The 24,945-nt window shown below is 33.5% G+C and overlaps 1 protein-coding gene across 1 annotated transcript in view; it reads right to left on the reverse strand.

Annotated features, from left to right (window-relative positions):
* Nucleotides 1-24,945, reverse strand: part of SORBS1 (sorbin and SH3 domain containing 1) — a gene marked incomplete in the record, with an annotated part of 400,431 nt that overhangs the window by 255,440 nt on the left and 120,046 nt on the right. The window contains 3 exon segments of the mRNA XM_053691869.1: nucleotides 5,850-5,988; nucleotides 6,459-6,785; nucleotides 7,127-7,792. Of these exon segments, the coding sequence (XP_053547844.1) occupies nucleotides 5,850-5,988; nucleotides 6,459-6,785; nucleotides 7,127-7,792 (1,132 nt within the window).

Raw genomic sequence — 24,945 nt, forward strand, 5'->3', positions numbered from 1 at the left:
GCTATAGAGACTGTGATGGTGACTATACACTACACATGTGCTATAGAGACTGTGATGGTGAATGTACACTACACATGTGCTATAGAGACTGTTAGAGACTGTGATGGTGACTGTACACTACACACGTGCTATAGAGACTGTGATGGTGACTGTACACTACACACATGCTATAGAGATTGTGATAGTGACTGTACACTACACATGTGCTATAGAGACTGTGATGGTAACTGTTGACAACACGTGCTATAGAGACTGTGATGGTGACTGTACACTACACATGTGCTATAGACTGTGATGGTGACTGTACACTACACGTGCTACAGAGACTGTGATCGTGACTGTACACTACACATGTGCTATAGAGACTGTGATGGTGACTGTACACTACACATGTGCTATAGAGACTGATGGTGACTGTACACTAAACAGGTGCTATAGAGACTGATGGTGACTGTACACTTCACGTGCTATAAAGACTGTGATAGTGACTGTACACTGCACACGTGCTATAAAGACTGTATTGGTGACTATACACTACACATGTGCTATAGAGACTGATTGTGACTCTACACTATACATGTGCTATAGAGACTGTGATGGTGACGGTACACTACACATGTGCTATAGAGACTGTGATGGTGACTGTACACTACACGTGCTATAGAGACTGTGATGTCGACTGTACACTACACATGTGCTATAGAGACTACGGTGGTGACTGTATACTACACATGTGCTATAAAGACTGTGATGCTGACTGTACACTACACGTGCTATAGAGACTGTGTTGGTGACTGCGCACAACACATGCTATAGAGACTGTGATGGGAACTGCACACTACACATGTGCTATAGAGTGTGTGATGTTGACTGTACACTACACACGTGCTATAGAAACTGTGTTGGTGACTGTGCACAACACGTGCTATAGAGACTGCGATGGTAACTGCACACTACACATGTGCTATAGAGTGTGTGATGTTGACTCTACACTACACACATGCTATAGAGACTGTGATGGTGACTGTACACTACACATGTGCTATACAGACTGTGATGGTGACTGTACACTACACATGTGCTATAGAGACTGATGGTGACTGTACACTACACATGTGCTATTTAGACTGTGATGGTGACTGTGCACTACCCATGTGCTATAGAGACTGTGATGGTGACTGTACACTACACGTGTGCTATAGAGACTGTGATGGTAACTGTTGACTACACGTGCTATAGAGACTGTGATGGTTACTGTACACTACACGTGTTATAGTGACTGTGATGGTAACTGCACACTACACATGTGCTATAGAGAGTGTGATGTTGACTGTACACTACACATGTGCTATAGAGACTGTGATGGTAACTGTCGACTACACGTGCTATAGAGACTGTGATGGTTACTGTACACTACACATGTGTTATAGTGACTGTGATGGTAACTGCACACTACACATGTGCTATAGAGACTGTGATGGTAACTGTCGACTACACGTGCTATAGAGACTGTGATGGTTACTGTACACTACACATGTGTTATAGTGACTGTGATGGTAACTGCACACTACACATGTGCTATAGAGAGTGTGATGTTGATTGTACACTACACATGTGCTATAGAGACTGTGATGGTAACTGTCGACTACACATGCTATAGAGACTGTGATGGTTACTGTACACTACACATGTGTTATAGTGACTGTGATGGTAACTGCACACTACACATGTGCTATAGAGACTGATGGTGACTGTACACTACACATGTGCTACAGAGACTGTGATGGTGACTGTACACTACATGAGCATTAGAGACTGTGATGGTGACTGTGCACTACACATGTGCTATAGTGACTGTGATAGTGACTGTACACTACACACATGCTATAGAGACGGTGATGGTGACTGTACACTACACATGTGCTATAGAGTGTGTGATGTTGACTGTACACTACACACGTGCTATAGAGACTGTGATGGTGACTGTCAACTACACGTGCTATAGAGACTGTGATGGTTACTGTACACTACACATGTGTTATAGTGACTATGATGGTAACTGCACACTACACATGTGCTATAGAGACTGATGGTGACTGTACACTACACATGTGCTATAGAGACTGTGATGGTGACTATACACTACACATGTGCTATAGAGACTGTGATGGTGACTGTGCACTACACGTGCTATAGAGACTGTGATGGTGACTGTACACTACACGTGCTATAGAGACTGTGATGGTGACTGTACACTACACGTGCTATAGAGACTGTGATGGTGACTGCACACAACACACGTGCTATAGAGACTGTGATGGTGACTGTACACTACACACGTGGTGTAGAGACTGTGATGGTGACTGTACACTACACATGTGCTATAGAGACTGTGATGGTGACTGTACACTACACATGTGCTATAGAGACTGTGATGGTGAATGTACACTACACATGTGCTATAGAGACTGTTAGAGACTGTGATGGTGACTGTACACTACACACGTGCTATAGAGACTGTGATGGTGACTGTACACTACACACATGCTATAGAGATTGTGATAGTGACTGTACACTACACATGTGCTATAGAGACTGTGATGGTGACTGTACACTACACATGTGCTATAGACTGTGATGGTGACTGTACACTACACGTGCTACAGAGACTGTGATCGTGACTGTACACTACACATGTGCTATAGAGACTGTGATGGTGACAGTACACTACACGTGCTATAGAGACTGTTAGAGACTGTAAAGGTGACTGTACACTACACATGTGCTATAGAGACTGATGGTGACTGTACACTAAACAGGTGCTATAGAGACTGATGGTGACTGTACACTTCACGTGCTATAAAGACTGTGATAGTGACTGTACACTACACACGTGCTATAAAGACTGTATTGGTGACTATACACTACACATGTGCTATAGAGACTGATTGTGACTCTACACTATACATGTGCTATAGAGACTGTGATGGTGACGGTACACTACACATGTGCTATAGAGACTGTGATGGTGACTGTACACTACACGTGCTATAGAGACTGTGATGTCGACTGTACACTACACATGTGCTATTTAGACTGTGATGGTGACTGTGCACTACCCATGTGCTATAGAGACTGTGATGGTGACAGTACACTACACATGTGCTATAGAGACTGTGATGGTAACTGTTGACTACACGTGCTATAGAGACTGTGATGGTTACTGTACACTACACATGTGTTATAGTGACTGTGATGGTAACTGCACACTACACATGTGCTATAGAGAGTGTGATGTTGACTGTACACTACACATGTGCTATAGAGACTGTGATGGTAACTGTCGACTACACGTGCTATAGAGACTGTGATGGTTACTGTACACTACACATGTGTTATAGTGACTGTGATGGTAACTGCACACTACACATGTGCTATAGAGACTGATGGTGACTGTACACTACACATGTGCTACAGAGACTGTGATGGTGACTGTACACTACATGAGCATTAGAGACTGTGATGGTGACTGTGCACTACACATGTGCTATAGTGACTGTGATAGTGACTGTACACTACACACATGCTATAGAGACTGTGATGGTGACTGTACACTACACATGTGCTATAGAGTGTGTGATGTTGACTGTACACTACACACGTGCTATAGAGACTGTGATGGTGACTGTCAACTACACGTGCTATAGAGACTGTGATGGTTACTGTACACTACACATGTGTTATAGTGACTGTGATGGTAACTGCACACTACACATGTGCTATAGAGACTGATGGTGACTGTACACTACACATGTGCTACAGAGACTGTGATGGTGACTGTACACTACATGAGCTATAGAGACTGTGATGGTGACTGTGCACTACACATGTGCTACAGAGACTGTGATAGTGACTGTACACTACACACATGCTATAGAGACTGTGATGGTGACTGTACACTACACATGTGCTATAGAGACTGTGATGGTGACTATACACTACACATGTGCAATAGAGACTGTGATGGTGACTGTACACTACACGTGCTATAGAGACTGTGATGGTGACTGTACACTACACGTGCTATAGAGACTGTGATGGTGACTGTACACTACACGTGCTATAGAGACTGTGATGGTGACTGCACACTACACACGTGCTATAGAGACTGTGATGGTGACTGTACACTACACACGTGCTATAGAGACTGTGATGGTGACTGTACACTACACACATGCTATAGAGATTGTGATAGTGACTGTACACTACACATGTGCTATAGAGACTGTGATGGTGACTGTACACTACACATGTGCTATAGACTGTGATGGTGACTGTACACTACACGTGCTACAGAGACTGTGATCGTGACTGTACACTACACATGTGCTATAGAGACTGTGATGGTGACAGTACACTACACGTGCTATAGAGACTGTTAGAGACTGTAAAGGTGACTGTACACTACACATGTGCTATAGAGACTGATGGTGACTGTACACTACACATGTGCTACAGAGACTGTGATAGTGACTGTACACTACACACATGCTATAGAGACTGTGATGGTGACTGTACACTACACATGTGCTATAGAGACTGTGGTGGTGACTGTACACTACACATGTGCTCACTACACATGTGCTATAGAGACTGATGGTGACTGCACACTATACACATGCTATAAAGACTGGAATGGTGACTGTAAACTACACATGTGCTACAGAGACTGTGATAGTGACTGTACACTACACACATGCTATAGAGACTGTGATGGTGACTGTGCACTACACATGTGCTACAGAGACTGTGATAGTGACTGTACACTACACACATGCTATAGAGACTGTGATGGTGACTGTACACTACACATGTGCTATAGAGACTGTGATGGTGACTATACACTACACATGTGCTATAGAGACTGTGATGGTGACTATACACTACACATGTGCTATAGAGACTGTGATGGTGACTGTACACTACACATGTGCTATAGAGACTGTTAGAGACTGTGATGGTGACTGTACACTACACACATGCTATAGAGACTGTGATGGTGACTGTACACTACACATGTGCTATAGAGACTGTGATGGTGACTATACACTACACATGTGCTATAGAGACTGTGATGGTGACTATACACTACACATGTGCTATAGAGACTGTGATGGTGACTGTACACTACACACATGCTATAGAGACTGTGATGGTGACTGTACACTACACATGTGCTATAGAGACTGATGGTGACTGCACACTATACACATGCTATAAAGACTGGAATGGTGACTGTAAACTACACATGTGCTATAGTGACTGCACATTATACACATGCTATAGTGACTGTGGTGGTGACTGTATGCTACGTGTGTTATAATGACTCTGATGTTTATAATACACTATATGTGCGAGTGTACATAAACATTATAGTAAACTTTGAAATAGCCCCCTAGTTTCAAACAGTCTTGAATGACTTATCCAGTTCACCTATCTCCAGTCTGTTCACTAAGAGCAGAAAGATAAGGGCGTTGTTGTGAATCTTCTGTATAGTGTAGATTAGGACCATGAGACCTAGTGGCCGCCTAGGAGCATGCTATTTAGTCAGTGGTACAGAGAACTCAGAAACATTTTGCGCTGTACTGGGGCTATAATATTAAGTGGATTTAAAAAGAACATTACTTGGTGCTAAGATAATAAATCCCACTGTACTTTATTGCTATGCTGTGGGATATTACCACGGTGTGTATGGGGTACACTAGGAAATGCCCACGCAGCCATCACTCCCCCAGAATTCCCTCTCCGCTGATTTAAGTTAAGTGTGTGGTGTTAGTGACCAGCCTTACCTCTGTTGTGCTGCAACAGAACAATTGTGGGATTAACTGTTGTGGTTGAGGGATACACTGAATATTTGCCCGCTGGTGCCAACGAGGAGAGTTTGTCATTACTTAGGTTGGATGAAATCGTCTCCTTTGCACCTGGATCCTGTAAATAAGCAGAACACATGGGTCACAGACAAGTACAGAAGGGCAGAGCTGTGGGCTGGGACCCCACCTCAGGAACGAGTACTGTGCAGCTCTGGGACAAGAGGCAGACATGCCAGTCGCATGCAGTGTCAAATGGATTATTTCACTAGGCCAAGAAGAAAAATAAGCTTTGCATCATTACTCAGGCACAGACAGTGTTAAACTATGTGAAACAGGTGTGTGCTCTGTCCCGTACATGCTGCTAAGGTTTACTGTGTGGTTGTTTATGGAATCGGTTATGTTCCAACCTGATCAGTTCACTGAAAAATAATGTCCCTAAATATCAATTTACAAACCCAAATAGAAGTAACATCACAGAACACATGCACTATATGGAGTAAGGCACATTTGTTAGTCATGCTAATGGGTGCTGGCTTTTGTTTGGGCCATTAAATACTGAGCTTGTGAGGAATACTGTGGTAAGCTTACTGTGTGCAATATGACTCCACCGTTCTCAGGTGCTGAGGTGCCTTGTGAACTCTCCGTTACTGGAGGAAGCAGCTGGGGTGGTGGTGGGCTTGCTGGCTCACTGGAATTGTGACAGCTCTGGGTAGGGACTGATCCCTTTTGCAGATGAGGGGGTATAAAATCATCAAGTGTAGGAAAAGCCAGGGGGGCAGTATCAGGTTCTGGGGACAGTTTGCCCACGGGCACGAGAGGTGGAGGTGGTGTGCTGGATGTGATCCCTTGCTCTCGTTCAGTCTTAACCTGGATGAGAGGTACTACAATAACCTCAGGCTGAGATGTGCTGCCATCCTGTGGGAAACAAGGCTTTGTTACGCAGTCTGGACACTAGAGCGCAGTGGTGAGGTGACAGACGAACCATGCTAAGCACACTGACACACACACAGTCATGTTTGAGAAACACTTTATTCTGGTTATCTCTTCAGTGGGTCCCTCTCTAGCTACGCAATGTACTGGGAACTCCTCACACACATGTACACAGAGTGTTAGCATGAAATGAGGATACAGAAATAGCAGGTGGTGTCAGACAATGTACAGAGAGAGATCAGGTTACTGGAACAGCAGCAGTAGAACAGGGTTTCTCTCCTAACAGCAGAAAGCTACAGACATTGGGTCTCACAAGTAATAAGTACCATGCCTCTGGGTCCCTGAGCCCTGAACCGATGGTTTTGGTTGGGTGTAAAGTAATTCTCCTTTGCCGTCATGCTGGCTTGGCCCTCGGGTTGTGCTGTATCTGGCTCTGCTGTGCACCTCGTATCTTGATGGAGAGGATACTGACTCCAGAGAGTATCTGTGTCACCGGACCTAATTGAGTCTTTACTTGGGTCAGGGTGAAAGAATGGCCGGGGAGGGACTGGAGGTGGGGAATTTCCAGTGACAATGTCTGTGGCTGGTGATTTAGTGACATCAGTGACTAACTGAGCCCCCTGTGTTTTATCATGTGCAGAACTGGTGGAATGTTCACAAGCAGCCGCCGCAGTGCTGTTAGATAAACAAGCTACATATAGATTGCTGACCTTTTTATCCACAGGAGTCTCGTGACTGAAATTTGTTCCAGCATCTGAGCTACCAGACACACAGGGCTTTAGTGATATGCTACTGGGGGGAACAGGGACATCAGTGTGACCAGTGGAGGGCTCCTGGCAGGTGGCATACCGTGAGTAAGGCTTAGGGGCACTCAGGTAAATACAGTCCAGAATGGGCACAGGTTTCAGGTAAGAGAGTTTAGTGTTAGTATGTGGGCGCCATGCAAAGCTCTCTTCTTTGGGGGGAGGGGGGATCGGGGGAGGGAGAGTCTTCTGCAGGAGACAGAAAGGATGAAAAACAAAAAGAAAGACAATGTCAGTGGCACAGGAGGGGGAGGCACAATTATATGGAAACAGAGCATCAAATAAGTTGTACTCAGTAAGGGGGGTTCCTCCATACTGGATGCCCTCAGCTCTCATCACAGACAATAAACCTGCTTTTCTGTGAAAGCTTCAAGCACTCTATAAACTGTCAGACATGGATGAGACAGACACAGGTGGAAGAGATCAGACCCCTGAGTGTCACTGCCTCACTTATCAGGGGACAATACGTATTGTAAGCGAAGCACAATACAGAGATCAGGGAGAGATGTGAGAGTCTCTCCCCAAAGCACAAGAGTCTACTGCTACAGGAGATCTCATATTTAGTTATGTTATTAATCATGTAAGGTCTCACTACATATTATATTTAGTTATATTATTAGTCACGTAAGGTCTCACTACATATTATATTTAGTTATATTATTAGTCACGTAAGGTCTCACTACATATTATATTTAGTTATATTATTAGTCACGTAAGGTCTCAGTACATATTATATTTAGTTATATTATTAGTCACGTATAGTCTCACTACATATATTTAGTAATATTATTAGTCATGTATGGTCTCACTACATATTATATTTAGTTATATTATTAGTCACGTAAGGTCTCACTACATATTATATTTAGTTATATTATTAGTCACGTATAGTCTCACTACATATTATATTTAGTTATATTATTAGTCACGTATAGTCTCACTACATATTATATTTAGTTATATTATTAGTCACGTATAGTCTCACTACATATTATATTTAGTTATATTATTAGTCACGTATAGTCTCACTACATATTATATATAGTTATATTATTAGTCACGTAAGGTCTCACTACATATTATATTTAGTTATATTATTAGTCACGTAAGGTCTCACTACATATTATATTTAGTTATATTACTAGTCACGTAAGGTCTCAGTACATATTATATTTAGTTATATTATTAGTCATGTAAGGTCTCAGTACATATTATATTTAGTTATATTATTAGTCACGTAATGTCTCAGTACATATTATATTTAGTTATATTATTAGTCACGTATAGTCTCACTACATATTATATTTAGTTATATTATTAGTCACGTAAGGTCTCAGTACATATTATATTTAGTTATATTATTAGTCACGTATAGTCTCACTACATATTATATTTAGTTATATTATTAGTCACGTAAGGTCTCAGTACATATTATATTTAGTTATATTATTAGTCACGTAAGGTCTCAGTACATATTATATTTAGTTATATTATTAGTCACGTAAGGTCTCAGTACATATTATATTTAGTTATATTATTAGTCACGTAAGGTCTCAGTACATATTATATTTAGTTATATTATTAGTCATGTATAGTCTCACTACATATTATATTTAGTTATATTATTAGTCATGTAAGGTCTCACTACATATTATATTTAGTTATATTATTAGTCACGTAAGGTCTCAGTACATATTATATTTAGTTATATTATTAGTCATGTATAGTCTCACTACATATTATATTTAGTTATATTATTAGTCATGTAAGGTCTCACTACATATTATATTTAGTTATATTATTAGTCACGTAAGGTCTCACTACATATTATATTTAGTTATATTATTAGTCATGTAAGGTCTCACTACATATTATATTTAGTTATATTATTAGTCATGTAAGGTCTCACTACATATTATATTTAGTTATATTATTAGTCATGTAAGGTCTCACTACATATTATATTTAGTTATATTATTAGTCATGTAATGTCTCACTACATATTATATTTAGTTATATTATTAGTCACGTAAGGTCTCACTACATATTATATTTAGTTATATTATTAGTCATGTATAGTCTCACTACATATTATATTTAGTTATATTATTAGTCACGTATGGTCTCACTACATATTATATTTAGTTATATTATTAGTCATGTAAGGTCTCACTACATATTATATTTAGTTATATTATTAGTCACGTATAGTCTCACTACATATTATATTTAGTTATATTATTAGTCACATAAGGTCTCACTACATATTATATTTAGTTATATTATTAGTCACGTAAGGTCTCAGTACATATTATATTTAGTTATATTATTAGTCACGTATAGTCTCACTACATATTATATTTAGTTATATTATTAGTCACGTAATGTCTCACTACATTTTATATTTAGTTATATTATTAGTCATGTAATGTCTCACTACATATTATATTTAGTTATATTATTAGTCATGTAAGGTCTCAGTACATATTATATTTAGTTATATTATTAGTCACGTATGGTCTCACTACATATTATATTTAGTTATATTATTAGTCACGTATAGTCTCACTACATATTATATTTAGTCATATTATTAGTCATGTAAGGTCTCACTACATATTATATTTAGTTATATTATTAGTCACGTAAGGTCTCACTACATATTTTATTTAGTTATATTATTAGTCATGTAAGGTCTCACTACATATTATATTTAGTTATATTATTAGTCACGTAATGTCTCACTACATATTATATTTAGTTATATTATTAGTCACGTATGGTCTCAGTACATATTATATTTAGTCATATTATTAGTCACGTAAGGTCTCACTACATATTATATTTAGTTATATTATTAGTCACGTAAGGTCTCAGTACATATTATATTTAGTTATATTATTAGTCACGTAAGGTCTCAGTACATATTATATTTAGTTATATTATTAGTCACGTAAGGTCTCACTACATATTATATTTAGTTATATTATTAGTCATGTAATGTCTCACTACATATTATATTTAGTTATATTATTAGTCATGTAAGGTCTCACTACATATTATATTTAGTTATATTATTAGTCACGTAAGGTCTCAGTACATATTATATTTAGTCATATTATTAGTCACGTATAGTCTCACTACATATTATATTTAGTTATATTATTAGTCATGTAAGGTCTCACTACATATTATATTTAGTTATATTATTAGTCACGTATGGTCTCACTACATATTATATTTAGTTATATTATTAGTCACGTAAGGTCTCACTACATATTATATTTAGTTATATTATTAGTCACGTATAGTCTCACTACATATTATATTTAGTTATATTATTAGTCACGTATAGTCTCACTACATATTATATTTAGTTATATTATTAGTGATGTAAGGTCTCACTACATATTATATTTAGTTATATTACTAGTCACGTATGGTCTCACTACATATTATATTAAGTTATATTATTAGTCATGTAAGGTCTCACTACATATTATATTTAGTTATATTATTAGTCACGTAAGGTCTCAGTACATATTATATTTAGTTATATTACTAGTCACGTAAGGTCTCACTACATATTATATTTAGTTATATTATTAGTCATGTAAGGTCTCACTACATATTATATTTAGTTATATTATTAGTCACGTAAGGTCTCACTACATATTATATTTAGTTATATTATTAGTCACGTAAGGTCTCACTACATATTATATTTAGTTATATTATTAGTCATGTAAGGTCTCACTACATATTATATTTAGTTATATTATTAGTCACGTAAGGTCTCACTACATATTATATTTAGTTATATTATTAGTCATGTAAGGTCTCACTACATATTATATTTAGTTATATTATTAGTCACGTAAGGTCTCACTAGATATTATATTTAGTTATATTATTAGTCATGTAAGGTCTCACTACATATTATATTTAGTTATATTATTAGTCATGTATAGTCTCACTACATATTATATTTAGTTATATTATTAGTCATGTAAGGTCTCACTACATATTATATTTAGTTACATTATTAGTCATGTAATGTCTCAGTACATATTATATTTAGTTATATTATTAGTCACGTAAGGTCTCACTACATATTATATTTAGTTATATTATTAGTCATGTAAGGTCTCACTACATATTATATTTAGTTATATTATTAGTCATGTATAGTCTCACTACATATTATATTTAGTTATATTATTAGTCATGTAAGGTCTCACTACATATTATATTTAGTTATATTACTAGTCACGTAAGGTCTCACTACATATTATATTTAGTTATATTATTAGTCATGTAAGGTCTCACTACATATTATATTTAGTTATATTATTAGTCATGTAAGGTTTCACTACATATTATATTTAGTTATATTATTAGTCATGTAAGGTCTCACTACATATTATATTTAGTTATATTATTAGTCACGTATAGTCTCACTACATATTATATTTAGTTATATTATTAGTCACGTAAGGTCTCACTACATATTATATTTAGTTATATTATTAGTCATGTAAGGTCTCACTACATATTATATTTAGTTATATTATTAGTCACGTAAGGTCTCAGTACATATTATATTTAGTTATATTATTAGTCACGTAAGGTCTCATTACATATTATATTTAGTTATATTATTAGTCATGTAAGGTCTCAGTACATATTATATTTAGTTATATTACTAGTCATGTAAGGTCTCACTACATATTATATTTAGTTATATTATTAGTCATGTAAGGTCTCACTACATATTATATTTAGTTATATTATTAGTCACGTAAGGTCTCACTACATATTATATTTAGTTATATTATTAGTCATGTAATGTCTCACTACATATTATATTTAGTTATATTATTAGTCACGTAAGGTCTCACTACATATTATATTTAGTTATATTATTAGTCACGTAAGGTCTCACTACATATTATATTTAGTTATATTATTAGCGACGTAAGGTCTCACTACATATTATATTTAGTTATATTATTAGTCACGTAGGCCTAGATTTGGAGTTCGGCGGTAGCCGTCAAAACCAGCGTTAGAGGCTCCTAACGCTGGTTTTGGCCGCCCGCTGGTATTTGGAGTCAGTGATTAAAGGGTCTAACGCTCACTTTTCAGCCGCGACTTTTCCATACCGCAGATCCCCCTACGCCATTTGCGTATCCTATCTTTTCAATGGGATCTTCCTAACGCCGGTATTTAGAGTCGTTTCTGAAGTGAGCGTTAGAGCTCTAACGACAAAACTCCAGCCGCCTGAAAATAGCAGGAGTTAAGAGCTTTCTGGGCTAACGCCGGTTCATAAAGCTCTTAACTACTGTACCCTAAAGTACACTAACACCCATAAACTACCTATGTACCCCTAAACCGAGGCCCCCCCACATCGCCGCCACTCGATTAAATTTTTTTAACCCCTAATCTGCCGACCGCCACCTACGTTATACTTATGTACCCCTAATCTGCTGCCCCTAACCCCGCCGACCCCTGTATTACATTTATTAACCCCTAACCTGCCCCCCACAACGTCGCCGCCAGCTACTTAAAATAATTAACCCCTAATCTGCCGACCGCAAAGCGCCGCCACCTACGTTATCCCTATGTACCCCTAATCTGCTGCCCCTAACACCGCCGACCCCTATATTATATTTATTAACCCCTAATCTGCCCCCCTCAACGTCGCCTCCACCTGCCTACACTTATTAACCCCTAATCTGCCGAGCAGACCGCACCGCTACTATAATAAAGTTATTAACCCCTAACCCGCCTCACTAACCCTATCATAAACAGTATTAACCCCTAATCTGCCCTCCCTAACATCGCCGACACCTACCTTCAATTATTAACCCCTAATCTGACGACCGGAGCTCATCGCTACTATAATACATGGATTAACCCCTAAAGCTAAGTCTAACCCTAACACTAACACCCCCCTAACTTAAATATAATTTACATCTAACTAAATAAATTAACTCTTATTAAATAAATGATTCCTATTTAAAGCTAAATACTTACCTGTAAAATAAATCCTAATATAGCTACAATATAAATTATTATTATATTATAGCTATTTTAGGATTAATATTTATTTTACAGGCAACTTTGTAATTATTTTAACCATGTACAATAGCTATTAAATAGTTAAGAACTATTTAATAGTTACCTAGTTAAAATAATAACAAAATTACCTGTAAAATAAATCCTAACCTAAGATATAATTAAACCTAACACTACCCTATCAATAAATTAATTAAATAAACTACCTACAATTACCTACAATTAACCTAACACTACACTATCAATAAATTAATTAAACACAATTCCTACAAATAAATACAATTAAATAAACTAGCTAAAGTACAAAAAATAAAAAAGAACTAAGTTACAAAAAATAAAAAAATATTTACAAACATAAGAAAAATATTAAACAATTTTAAACTAATTACACCTACTCTAAGCCCCCTAATAAAATAACAAAGCCCCCCAAAATAAAAAATTCCCTACCCTATTCTAAATTAAAAAAGTTACAAGCTCTTTTACCTTACCAGCCCTGAACAGGGCCCTTTGCGGGGCATGCCCCAAGAATTTCAGCTCTTTTTCCTGTAAAAAAAAACATACAATACCCCCCCCCAACATTACAACCCACCACCCACATACCCCTAATCTAACCCAAACCCCCCTTAAAGAAACCTAACACTAAGCCCCTGAAGATCTTCCTACCTTGTCTTCACCATCCAGGTATCACCGATCCGTCCTGGCTCCAACATCTTCATCCAACCCAAGCGGGGGTTGGCGATCCATCATCCGGTGGCTGAAGAGGTCCAGAAGAGGCTCCAAAGTCTTCCTCCTATCCGGCAAGAAGAGGACATCCGGACCGGCAAACATCTTCTCCAAGCGGCATCTTCGATCTTCTTCCATCCGGTGCGGAGCGGGTCCATCTTGAAGCAGGCGACGCGGATCCATCCTCTTCTTCCGTTGTCTCCCGACGAATGACGGTTCCTTTAAGGGACGTCATCCAAGATGGCGTCCCTCGAATTCCGATTGGCTGATAGGATTCTATCAGCCAATCGGAATTAAGGTAGGAATTTTCTGATTGGCTGATGGAATCAGCCAATCAGAATCAAGTTCAATCCGATTGGCTGATCCAATCAGCCAATCAGATTGAGCTCGCATTCTATTGGCTGTTCCGATCAGCCAATAGAATGCGAGCTCAATCTGATTGGCTGATTGGATCAGCCAATCGGATTGAACTTGATTCTGATTGGCTGATTCCATCAGCCAATCAGAAAATTCCTACCTTAATTCCGATTGGCTGATAGAATCCTATTAGCCAATCGGAATTCGAGGGACGCCATCTTGGATGACGTCCCTTAAAGGAACCGTCATTCGTCGGGAGACAACGGAAGAAGAGGATGGATCCGCGTCGCCTGCTTCAAGATGGACCCGCTCCGCACCGGATGGAAGAAGATCGAAGATGCCGCTTGGAGAAGATGTTTGCCGGTCCGGATGTCCTCTTCTTGCCGGATAGGAGGAAGACTTTGGAGCCTCTTCTGGACCTCTTCAGCCACCGGATGATGGATCGCCAACCCCCGCTTGGGTTGGATGAAGATGTTGGAGCCAGGACGGATCGGTGATACCTGGATGGTGAAGACAAGGTAGGAAGATCTTCAGGGGCTTAGTATTAGGTTTCTTTAAGGGGGGTTTGGGTTAGATTAGGGGTATGTGGGTGGTGGATTGTAATGTTGGGGTGTATGTTTTTTTTACAGGCAAAAGAGCTGAAATTCTTGGGGCATGCCCCGCAAAGGGCCCTGTTCAGGGCTGGTAAGGTAAAAGAGCTTGTAACTTTTTTAATTTAGAATAGGGTAGGGAATTTTTTATTTTGGGGGGCTTTGTTATTTTATTAGGGGGCTTAGAGTAGGTGTAATTAGTTTAAAATTGTTGTAATATTTTTCTTATGTTTGTAAATATTTTTTTATTTTTTGTAACTTAGTTCTTTTTTATTTTTTGTACTTTAGCTAGTTTATTTAATTGTATTTATTTGTAGGAATTGTGTTTAATTAATTTATTGATAGTGTAGTGTTAGGTTAATTGTAGGTAATTGTAGGTAGTTTATTTAATTAATTTATTGATAGGGTAGTGTTAGGTTTAATTATATCTTAGGTTAGGATTTATTTTACAGGTAAATTTGTTATTATTTTAACTAGGTAACTATTAAATAGTTCTTAACTATTTAATAGCTATTGTACCTGGTTAAAATAATTACAAAGTTGCCTGTAAAATAAATATTAATCCTAAAATAGCTATAATATCATTATAATTTATATTGTAGCTATATTAGGATTTATTTTACAGGTAAGTATTTAGCTTTAAATAGGAATAAGTTATTTAATAAGAGTTAATTTATTTCGTTAGATGTAAATTATATTTAAGTTAGGGGGGTGTTAGTGTTAGGGTTAGACTTAGCTTTAGGGGTTAATACATTTATTAGAATAGCGGTGAGGTCCGCTCGGCAGATTAGGGGTTAATAATTGAAGGTAGGTGTCGGCGATGTTAGGGAGGGCAGATTAGGGGTTAATACTATTTATGATTAGGGTTAGTGAGGCGGATTAGGGGTTAATAACTTTATTATAGTAGCGCTCAGGTCCGCTCGGCAGATTAGGGGTTAATAAGTGTAGGCAGGTGTCGGCGACGTTGAGGGGGGCAGATTAGGGGTTAATAAATATAATATAGGGGTCGGCGATGTTAGGGCAGCAGATTAGGGGTACATAGGGATAACGTAGGTTGCGGCGGTTTACGGAGCGGCAGATTAGGGGTTAAAAAAATATGCAGGTGTCAGCGATAGCGGGGGCGGCAGATTAGGGGTTAATAAGTGTAAGGTTAGGGGTGTTTAGACTCGGGGTACATGTTAGAGTGTTAGGAGAAGACGTAGGAAGTGTTTCCCCATAGGAAACAATGGGGCTGCGTTAGGAGCTGAACGCTGCTTTTTTGCAGGTGTTAGGTTTTTTTTCAGCTCAAACAGTCCCATTGTTTCCTATGGGAGAATCGTGCACGAGCACGTTTTTGAGGCTGGCCGCGTCCGTAAGCAACTCTGGTATCGAGAGTTGCATTTGCGGTAAAAATGCTCTACGCTCCTTTTTTGGAGCCTAACGCAGCATTTGTTTGAACTCTCGATACCAGAGTTAAATTTATGGTGCGGCCAGAAAAAAACCCGCGGAGCGTTAACAGCCCATCTACCGCCAAACTCCAAATCTAGGCCGTAAGGTCTCACTACATATTATATTTAGTTATATTATTACTCATGTAAGGTCTCACTACATATTATATTTAGTTATATTATTAGTCATGTAAGGTCTCACTACATATTATATTTAGTTATATTATTAGTCATGAAAGGTCTCACTACATATTATATTTAGTTATATTATTAGTCATGTAAGGTCTCACTACATATTATATTTAGTTATATTACTAGTCACGTAAGGTCTCAGTACATATTATATTTAGTTATATTATTAGTCACGTAAGGTCTCAGTACATATTATATTTAGTTATATTATTAGTCACGTAAGGTCTCACTACATATTATATTCAGTTATATTATTAGTCACGTAAGGTCTCACTACATATTATATTTAGTTATATTATTAGTCACGTAAGGTCTCATTACATATTATATTTAGTTATATTATTAGTCACGTAAGGTCTCACTACATATTATATTTAGTTATATTATTAGTCACGTAAGGTCTCAGTACATATTATATTTAGTTATTTTATTAGTCATGTATAGTCTCACTACATATTATATTTAGTTATATTATTAGTCACGTAAGGTCTCAGTACATATTATATTTAGTTATATTATTAGTCACGTAAGGTCTCAGTACATATTATATTTAGTTATATTATTAGTCACGTAAGGTCTCAGTACATATTATATTTAGTTATATTATTAGTCACGTAAGGTCTCACTACATATTATATTTAGTTATATTATTAGTCACGTAAGGTCTCACTACATATTATATTTAGTTATATTATTAGTCATGTAAGGTCTCAGTACATATTATATTTAGTTATATTATTAGTCACGTAAGGTCTCAGTACATATTATATTTAGTTATATTACTAGTCATGTAAGGTCTCAGTACATATTATATTTAGTTATATTATTAGTCATGTAAGGTCTCACTACATATTATATTTAGTTATATTATTAGTCACGTATGGTCTCACTACATATTATATTTAGTTATATTATTAGTCACGTAAGGTCTCACTACATATTATATTTAGTTATATTATTAGTCACGTAAGGTCTCAGTACATATTATATTTAGTTATATTATTAGTCACGTAAGGTCTCAGTACATATTATATTTAGTTATATTATTAGTCACGTAAGGTCTCAGTACATATTATATTTAGTTATATTATTAGTCACGTAAGGTCTCAGTACATATTATATTTATATTATTAATCATGTAAGGTCTCACTACATATTATATTTAGTTATATTATTAGTCACGTAAGGTCTCACTACATATTATATTTAGTTATATTATTAGTCACATATGGTCTCATTACATATTATATTTAGTTATATTATTAGTCACGTAAGGTATCAGTACATATTATATTTAGTTATATTACTAGTCACGTAAGGTCTCACTACATATTATATTTAGTTATATTATTAGTCATGTAATGTCTCACTACATATTATATTTAGTTATATTATTAGTCACGTAAGGTCTCACTACATATTATATTTAGTTATATTATTAGTCATGTAATGTCTCACTACATATTATATTTAGTTATATTATTAGTCACGTAAGGTCTCAGTACATATTATATTTAGTTATATTATTAGTCACGTAAGGTCTCACTACATATTATATTTAGTTATATTATTAGTCACGTAAGGTCTCACTACATATTATATTTAGTTATATTATTAGTCATGTAATGTCTCACTACATATTATATTTAGTTATATTATTAGTCATGTAAGGTCTCACTACATATTATATTTAGTTATATTATTAGTCACGTAAGGTCTCAGTACATATTATATTTAGTTATATTACTAGTCACGTAAGGTCTCACTACATATTATATTTAGTTATATTATTAGTCACGTAAGGTCTCAGTACATATTATATTTAGTTATATTATTAGTCATGTAAGGTCTCACTACATATTATATTTAGTTATATTATTAGTCACATATGGTCTCATTACATATTATATTTAGTTATATTATTAGTCATGTAAGGTCTCACTACATATTATATTTAGTTATATTATTAGTCACATATGGTCTCATTACATATTATATTTAGTTATATTATTAGTCACGTAAGGTCTCACTACACATTATAATTAGTTATATTATTAGTCACGTAAGGTCTCACTACATATTATATTTAGTTATATTATTAGTCACGTAAGGTCTCAGTACATATTATATTTAGTTATATTATTAGTCATGTAAGGTCTCAGTACATATTATATTTAGTTATATTATTAGTCACGTAAGGTCTCAGTACATATTATATTTATATTATTAATCATGTAAGGTCTCACTACATATTATATTTAGTTATATTATTAGTCACGTAAGGTCTCACTACATATTATATTTAGTTATATTATTAGTCACATATGGTCTCATTACATATTATATTTAGTTATATTATTAGTCATGTAAGGTCTCACTACATATTATATTTAGTTATATTATTAGTCACGTAAGGTCTCAGTACATATTATATTTAGTTATATTATTAGTCATGTAAGGTCTCACTACATATTATATTTAGTTATATTATTAGTCATGTAAGGTCTCACTACATATTATATTTAGTTATATTATTAGTCATGTAAGGTCTCACTACATATTATATTTAGTTATATTATTAGTCACGTAATGTCTCAGTACATATTATATTTAGTTATATTATTAGTCACGTATGGTCTCAGTACATATTATATTTAGTTATATTATTAGTCACGTAATGTCTCACTACATATTATATTTAGTTATATTATTAGTCACGTAAGGTCTCACTACATATTATATTTAGTTATATTATTAGTCATGTAATGTCTCATTACATATTAAATTTAGTTATATTATTAGTCATGTAAGGTCTCACTACATATTATATTTAGTTATATTATTAGTCACGTAAGGTCTCACTACATATTATATTTAGTTATATTATTAGTCATGTAAGGTCTCACTACATATTATATTTAGTTATATTATTAGTCACGTAAGGTCTCACTACATATTATATTTAGTTATATTATTAGTCATGTAAGGTCTCATTACATATTATATTTAGTTATATTATTAGTCACGTAAGGTCTCAGTACATATTATATTTAGTTATATTATTAGTCACGTAAGGTCTCAGTACATATTATATTTATATTATTAATCATGTAAGGTCTCACTACATATTATATTTAGTTATATTATTAGTCACGTAAGGTCTCACTACATATTATATTTAGTTATATTATTAGTCACATATGGTCTCATTACATATTATATTTAGTTATATTATTAGTCACGTAAGGTATCAGTACATATTATATTTTGTTATATTACTAGTCACGTAAGGTCTCACTACATATTATATTTAGTTATATTATTAGTCATGTAATGTCTCACTACATATTATATTTAGTTATATTATTAGTCACGTAAGGTCTCACTACATATTATATTTAGTTATATTATTAGTCATGTAATGTCTCACTACATATTATATTTAGTTATATTATTAGTCACGTAAGGTCTCAGTACATATTATATTTAGTTATATTATTAGTCACGTAAGGTCTCACTACATATTATATTTAGTTATATTATTAGTCACGTAATGTCTCAGTACATATTATATTTAGTTATATTATTAGTCACGTATGGTCTCAGTACATATTATATTTAGTTATATTATTAGTCACGTAATGTCTCACTACATATTATATTTAGTTATATTATTAGTCACGTAAGGTCTCACTACATATTATATTTAGTTATATTATTAGTCATGTAATGTCTCATTACATATTATATTTAGTTATATTATTAGTCATGTAAGGTCTCACTACATATTATATTTAGTTATATTATTAGTCACGTAAGGTCTCACTACATATTATATTTAGTTATATTATTAGTCATGTAAGGTCTCATTACATATTATATTTAGTTATATTATTAGTCACGTAAGGTCTCACTACATATTATATTTAGTTATATTATTAGTCACGTAAGGTCTCAGTACATATTATATTTATATTATTAATCATGTAAGGTCTCACTACATATCATTTTTAGTTATATTATTAGTCACGTAAGGTCTCACTACATATTATATTTAGTTATATTATTAGTCACATATGGTCTCATTACATATTATATTTAGTTATATTATTAGTCACGTAAGGTATCAGTACATATTATATTTAGTTATATTACTAGTCACGTAAGGTCTCACTACATATTATATTTAGTTATATTATTAGTCATGTAATGTCTCACTACATATTATATTTAGTTATATTATTAGTCACGTAAGGTCTCACTACATATTATATTTAGTTATATTATTAGTCATGTAAGGTCTCACTACATATTATATTTAGTTATATTATTAGTCACGTAAGGTCTCAGTACATATTATATTTAGTTATATTATTAGTCACGTAAGGTCTCACTACATATTATATTTAGTTATATTATTAGTCACGTAAGGTCTCACTACATATTATATTTAGTTATATTATTAGTCATGTAATGTCTCACTACATATTATATTTAGTTATATTATTAGTCATGTAAGGTCTCACTACATATTATATTTAGTTATATTATTAGTCACGTAAGGTCTCAGTACATATTATATTTAGTTATATTACTAGTCACGTAAGGTCTCACTACATATTATATTTAGTTATATTATTAGTCACGTAAGGTCTCAGTACATATTATATTTAGTTATATTATTAGTCATGTAAGGTCTCACTACATATTATATTTAGTTATATTATTAGTCACATATGGTCTCATTACATATTATATTTAGTTATATTATTAGTCATGTAAGGTCTCACTACATATTATATTTAGTTATATTATTAGTCACATATGGTCTCATTACATATTATATTTAGTTATATTATTAGTCACGTAAGGTCTCACTACACATTATAATTAGTTATATTATTAGTCACGTAAGGTCTCACTACATATTATATTTAGTTATATTATTAGTCACGTAAGGTCCTCAGTACATATTATATTTAGTTATATTATTAGTCACGTAAGGTCTCAGTACATATTATATTTAGTTATATTATTAGTCATGTAAGGTCTCAGTACATATTATATTTAGTTATATTATTAGTCACGTAAGGTCTCAGTACATATTATATTTATATTATTAATCATGTAAGGTCTCACTACATATTATATTTAGTTATATTATTAGTCACGTAAGGTCTCAGTACATATTATATTTAGTTATATTATTAGTCACGTAAGGTCTCAGTACATATTATATTTAGTTATATTATTAGTCACGTAAGGTCTCAGTACATATTATATTTAGTTATATTATTAGTCACGTAAGGTCTCACTACATATTATATTTAGTTATATTATTAGTCACGTAAGGTCTCACTACATATTATATTTAGTTATATTATTAGTCATGTAAGGTCTCAGTACATATTATATTTAGTTATATTATTAGTCACGTAAGGTCTCAGTACATATTATATTTAGTTATATTACTAGTCATGTAAGGTCTCAGTACATATTATATTTAGTTATATTATTAGTCATGTAAGGTCTCACTACATATTATATTTAGTTATATTATTAGTCACGTATGGTCTCACTACATATTATATTTAGTTATATTATTAGTCACGTAAGGTCTCACTACATATTATATTTAGTTATATTATTAGTCACGTAAGGTCTCAGTACATATTATATTTAGTTATATTATTAGTCACGTAAGGTCTCAGTACATATTATATTTAGTTATATTATTAGTCACGTAAGGTCTCAGTACATATTATATTTAGTTATATTATTAGTCACGTAAGGTCTCAGTACATATTATATTTATATTATTAATCATGTAAGGTCTCACTACATATTATATTTAGTTATATTATTAGTCACGTAAGGTCTCACTACATATTATATTTAGTTATATTATTAGTCACATATGGTCTCATTACATATTATATTTAGTTATATTATTAGTCACGTAAGGTATCAGTACATATTATATTTAGTTATATTACTAGTCACGTAAGGTCTCACTACATATTATATTTAGTTATATTATTAGTCATGTAATGTCTCACTACATATTATATTTAGTTATATTATTAGTCACGTAAGGTCTCACTACATATTATATTTAGTTATATTATTAGTCATGTAATGTCTCACTACATATTATATTTAGTTATATTATTAGTCACGTAAGGTCTCAGTACATATTATATTTAGTTATATTATTAGTCACGTAAGGTCTCACTACATATTATATTTAGTTATATTATTAGTCACGTAAGGTCTCACTACATATTATATTTAGTTATATTATTAGTCATGTAATGTCTCACTACATATTATATTTAGTTATATTATTAGTCATGTAAGGTCTCACTACATATTATATTTAGTTATATTATTAGTCACGTAAGGTCTCAGTACATATTATATTTAGTTATATTACTAGTCACGTAAGGTCTCACTACATATTATATTTAGTTATATTATTAGTCACGTAAGGTCTCAGTACATATTATATTTAGTTATATTATTAGTCATGTAAGGTCTCACTACATATTATATTTAGTTATATTATTAGTCACATATGGTCTCATTACATATTATATTTAGTTATATTATTAGTCATGTAAGGTCTCACTACATATTATATTTAGTTATATTATTAGTCACATATGGTCTCATTACATATTATATTTAGTTATATTATTAGTCACGTAAGGTCTCACTACACATTATAATTAGTTATATTATTAGTCACGTAAGGTCTCACTACATATTATATTTAGTTATATTATTAGTCACGTAAGGTCTCAGTACATATTATATTTAGTTATATTATTAGTCATGTAAGGTCTCAGTACATATTATATTTAGTTATATTATTAGTCACGTAAGGTCTCAGTACATATTATATTTATATTATTAATCATGTAAGGTCTCACTACATATTATATTTAGTTATATTATTAGTCACGTAAGGTCTCACTACATATTATATTTAGTTATATTATTAGTCACATATGGTCTCATTACATATTATATTTAGTTATATTATTAGTCATGTAAGGTCTCACTACATATTATATTTAGTTATATTATTAGTCACGTAAGGTCTCAGTACATATTATATTTAGTTATATTATTAGTCACGTAAGGTCTCACTACATATTATATTTAGTTATATTATTAGTCATGTAAGGTCTCACTACATATTATATTTAGTTATATTATTAGTCATGTAAGGTCTCACTACATATTATATTTAGTTATATTATTAGTCACGTAATGTCTCAGTACATATTATATTTAGTTATATTATTAGTCACGTATGGTCTCAGTACATATTATATTTAGTTATATTATTAGTCACGTAATGTCTCACTACATATTATATTTAGTTATATTATTAGTCACGTAAGGTCTCACTACATATTATATTTAGTTATATTATTAGTCATGTAATGTCTCATTACATATTAAATTTAGTTATATTATTAGTCATGTAAGGTCTCACTACATATTATATTTAGTTATATTATTAGTCACGTAAGGTCTCACTACATATTATATTTAGTTATATTATTAGTCATGTAAGGTCTCATTACATATTATATTTAGTTATATTATTAGTCACGTAAGGTCTCACTACATATTATATTTAGTTATATTATTAGTCATGTAAGGTCTCATTACATATTATATTTAGTTATATTATTAGTCACGTAAGGTCTCAGTACATATTATATTTAGTTATATTATTAGTCACGTAAGGTCTCAGTACATATTATATTTATATTATTAATCATGTAAGGTCTCACTACATATTATATTTAGTTATATTATTAGTCACGTAAGGTCTCACTACATATTATATTTAGTTATATTATTAGTCACATATGGTCTCATTACATATTATATTTAGTTATATTATTAGTCACGTAAGGTATCAGTACATATTATATTTTGTTATATTACTAGTCAC

The sequence above is a fragment of the Bombina bombina genome, chromosome 9 (assembly GCF_027579735.1).
Source record: "Bombina bombina isolate aBomBom1 chromosome 9, aBomBom1.pri, whole genome shotgun sequence".
Classification (NCBI taxonomy): domain Eukaryota; kingdom Metazoa; phylum Chordata; class Amphibia; order Anura; family Bombinatoridae; genus Bombina; species Bombina bombina.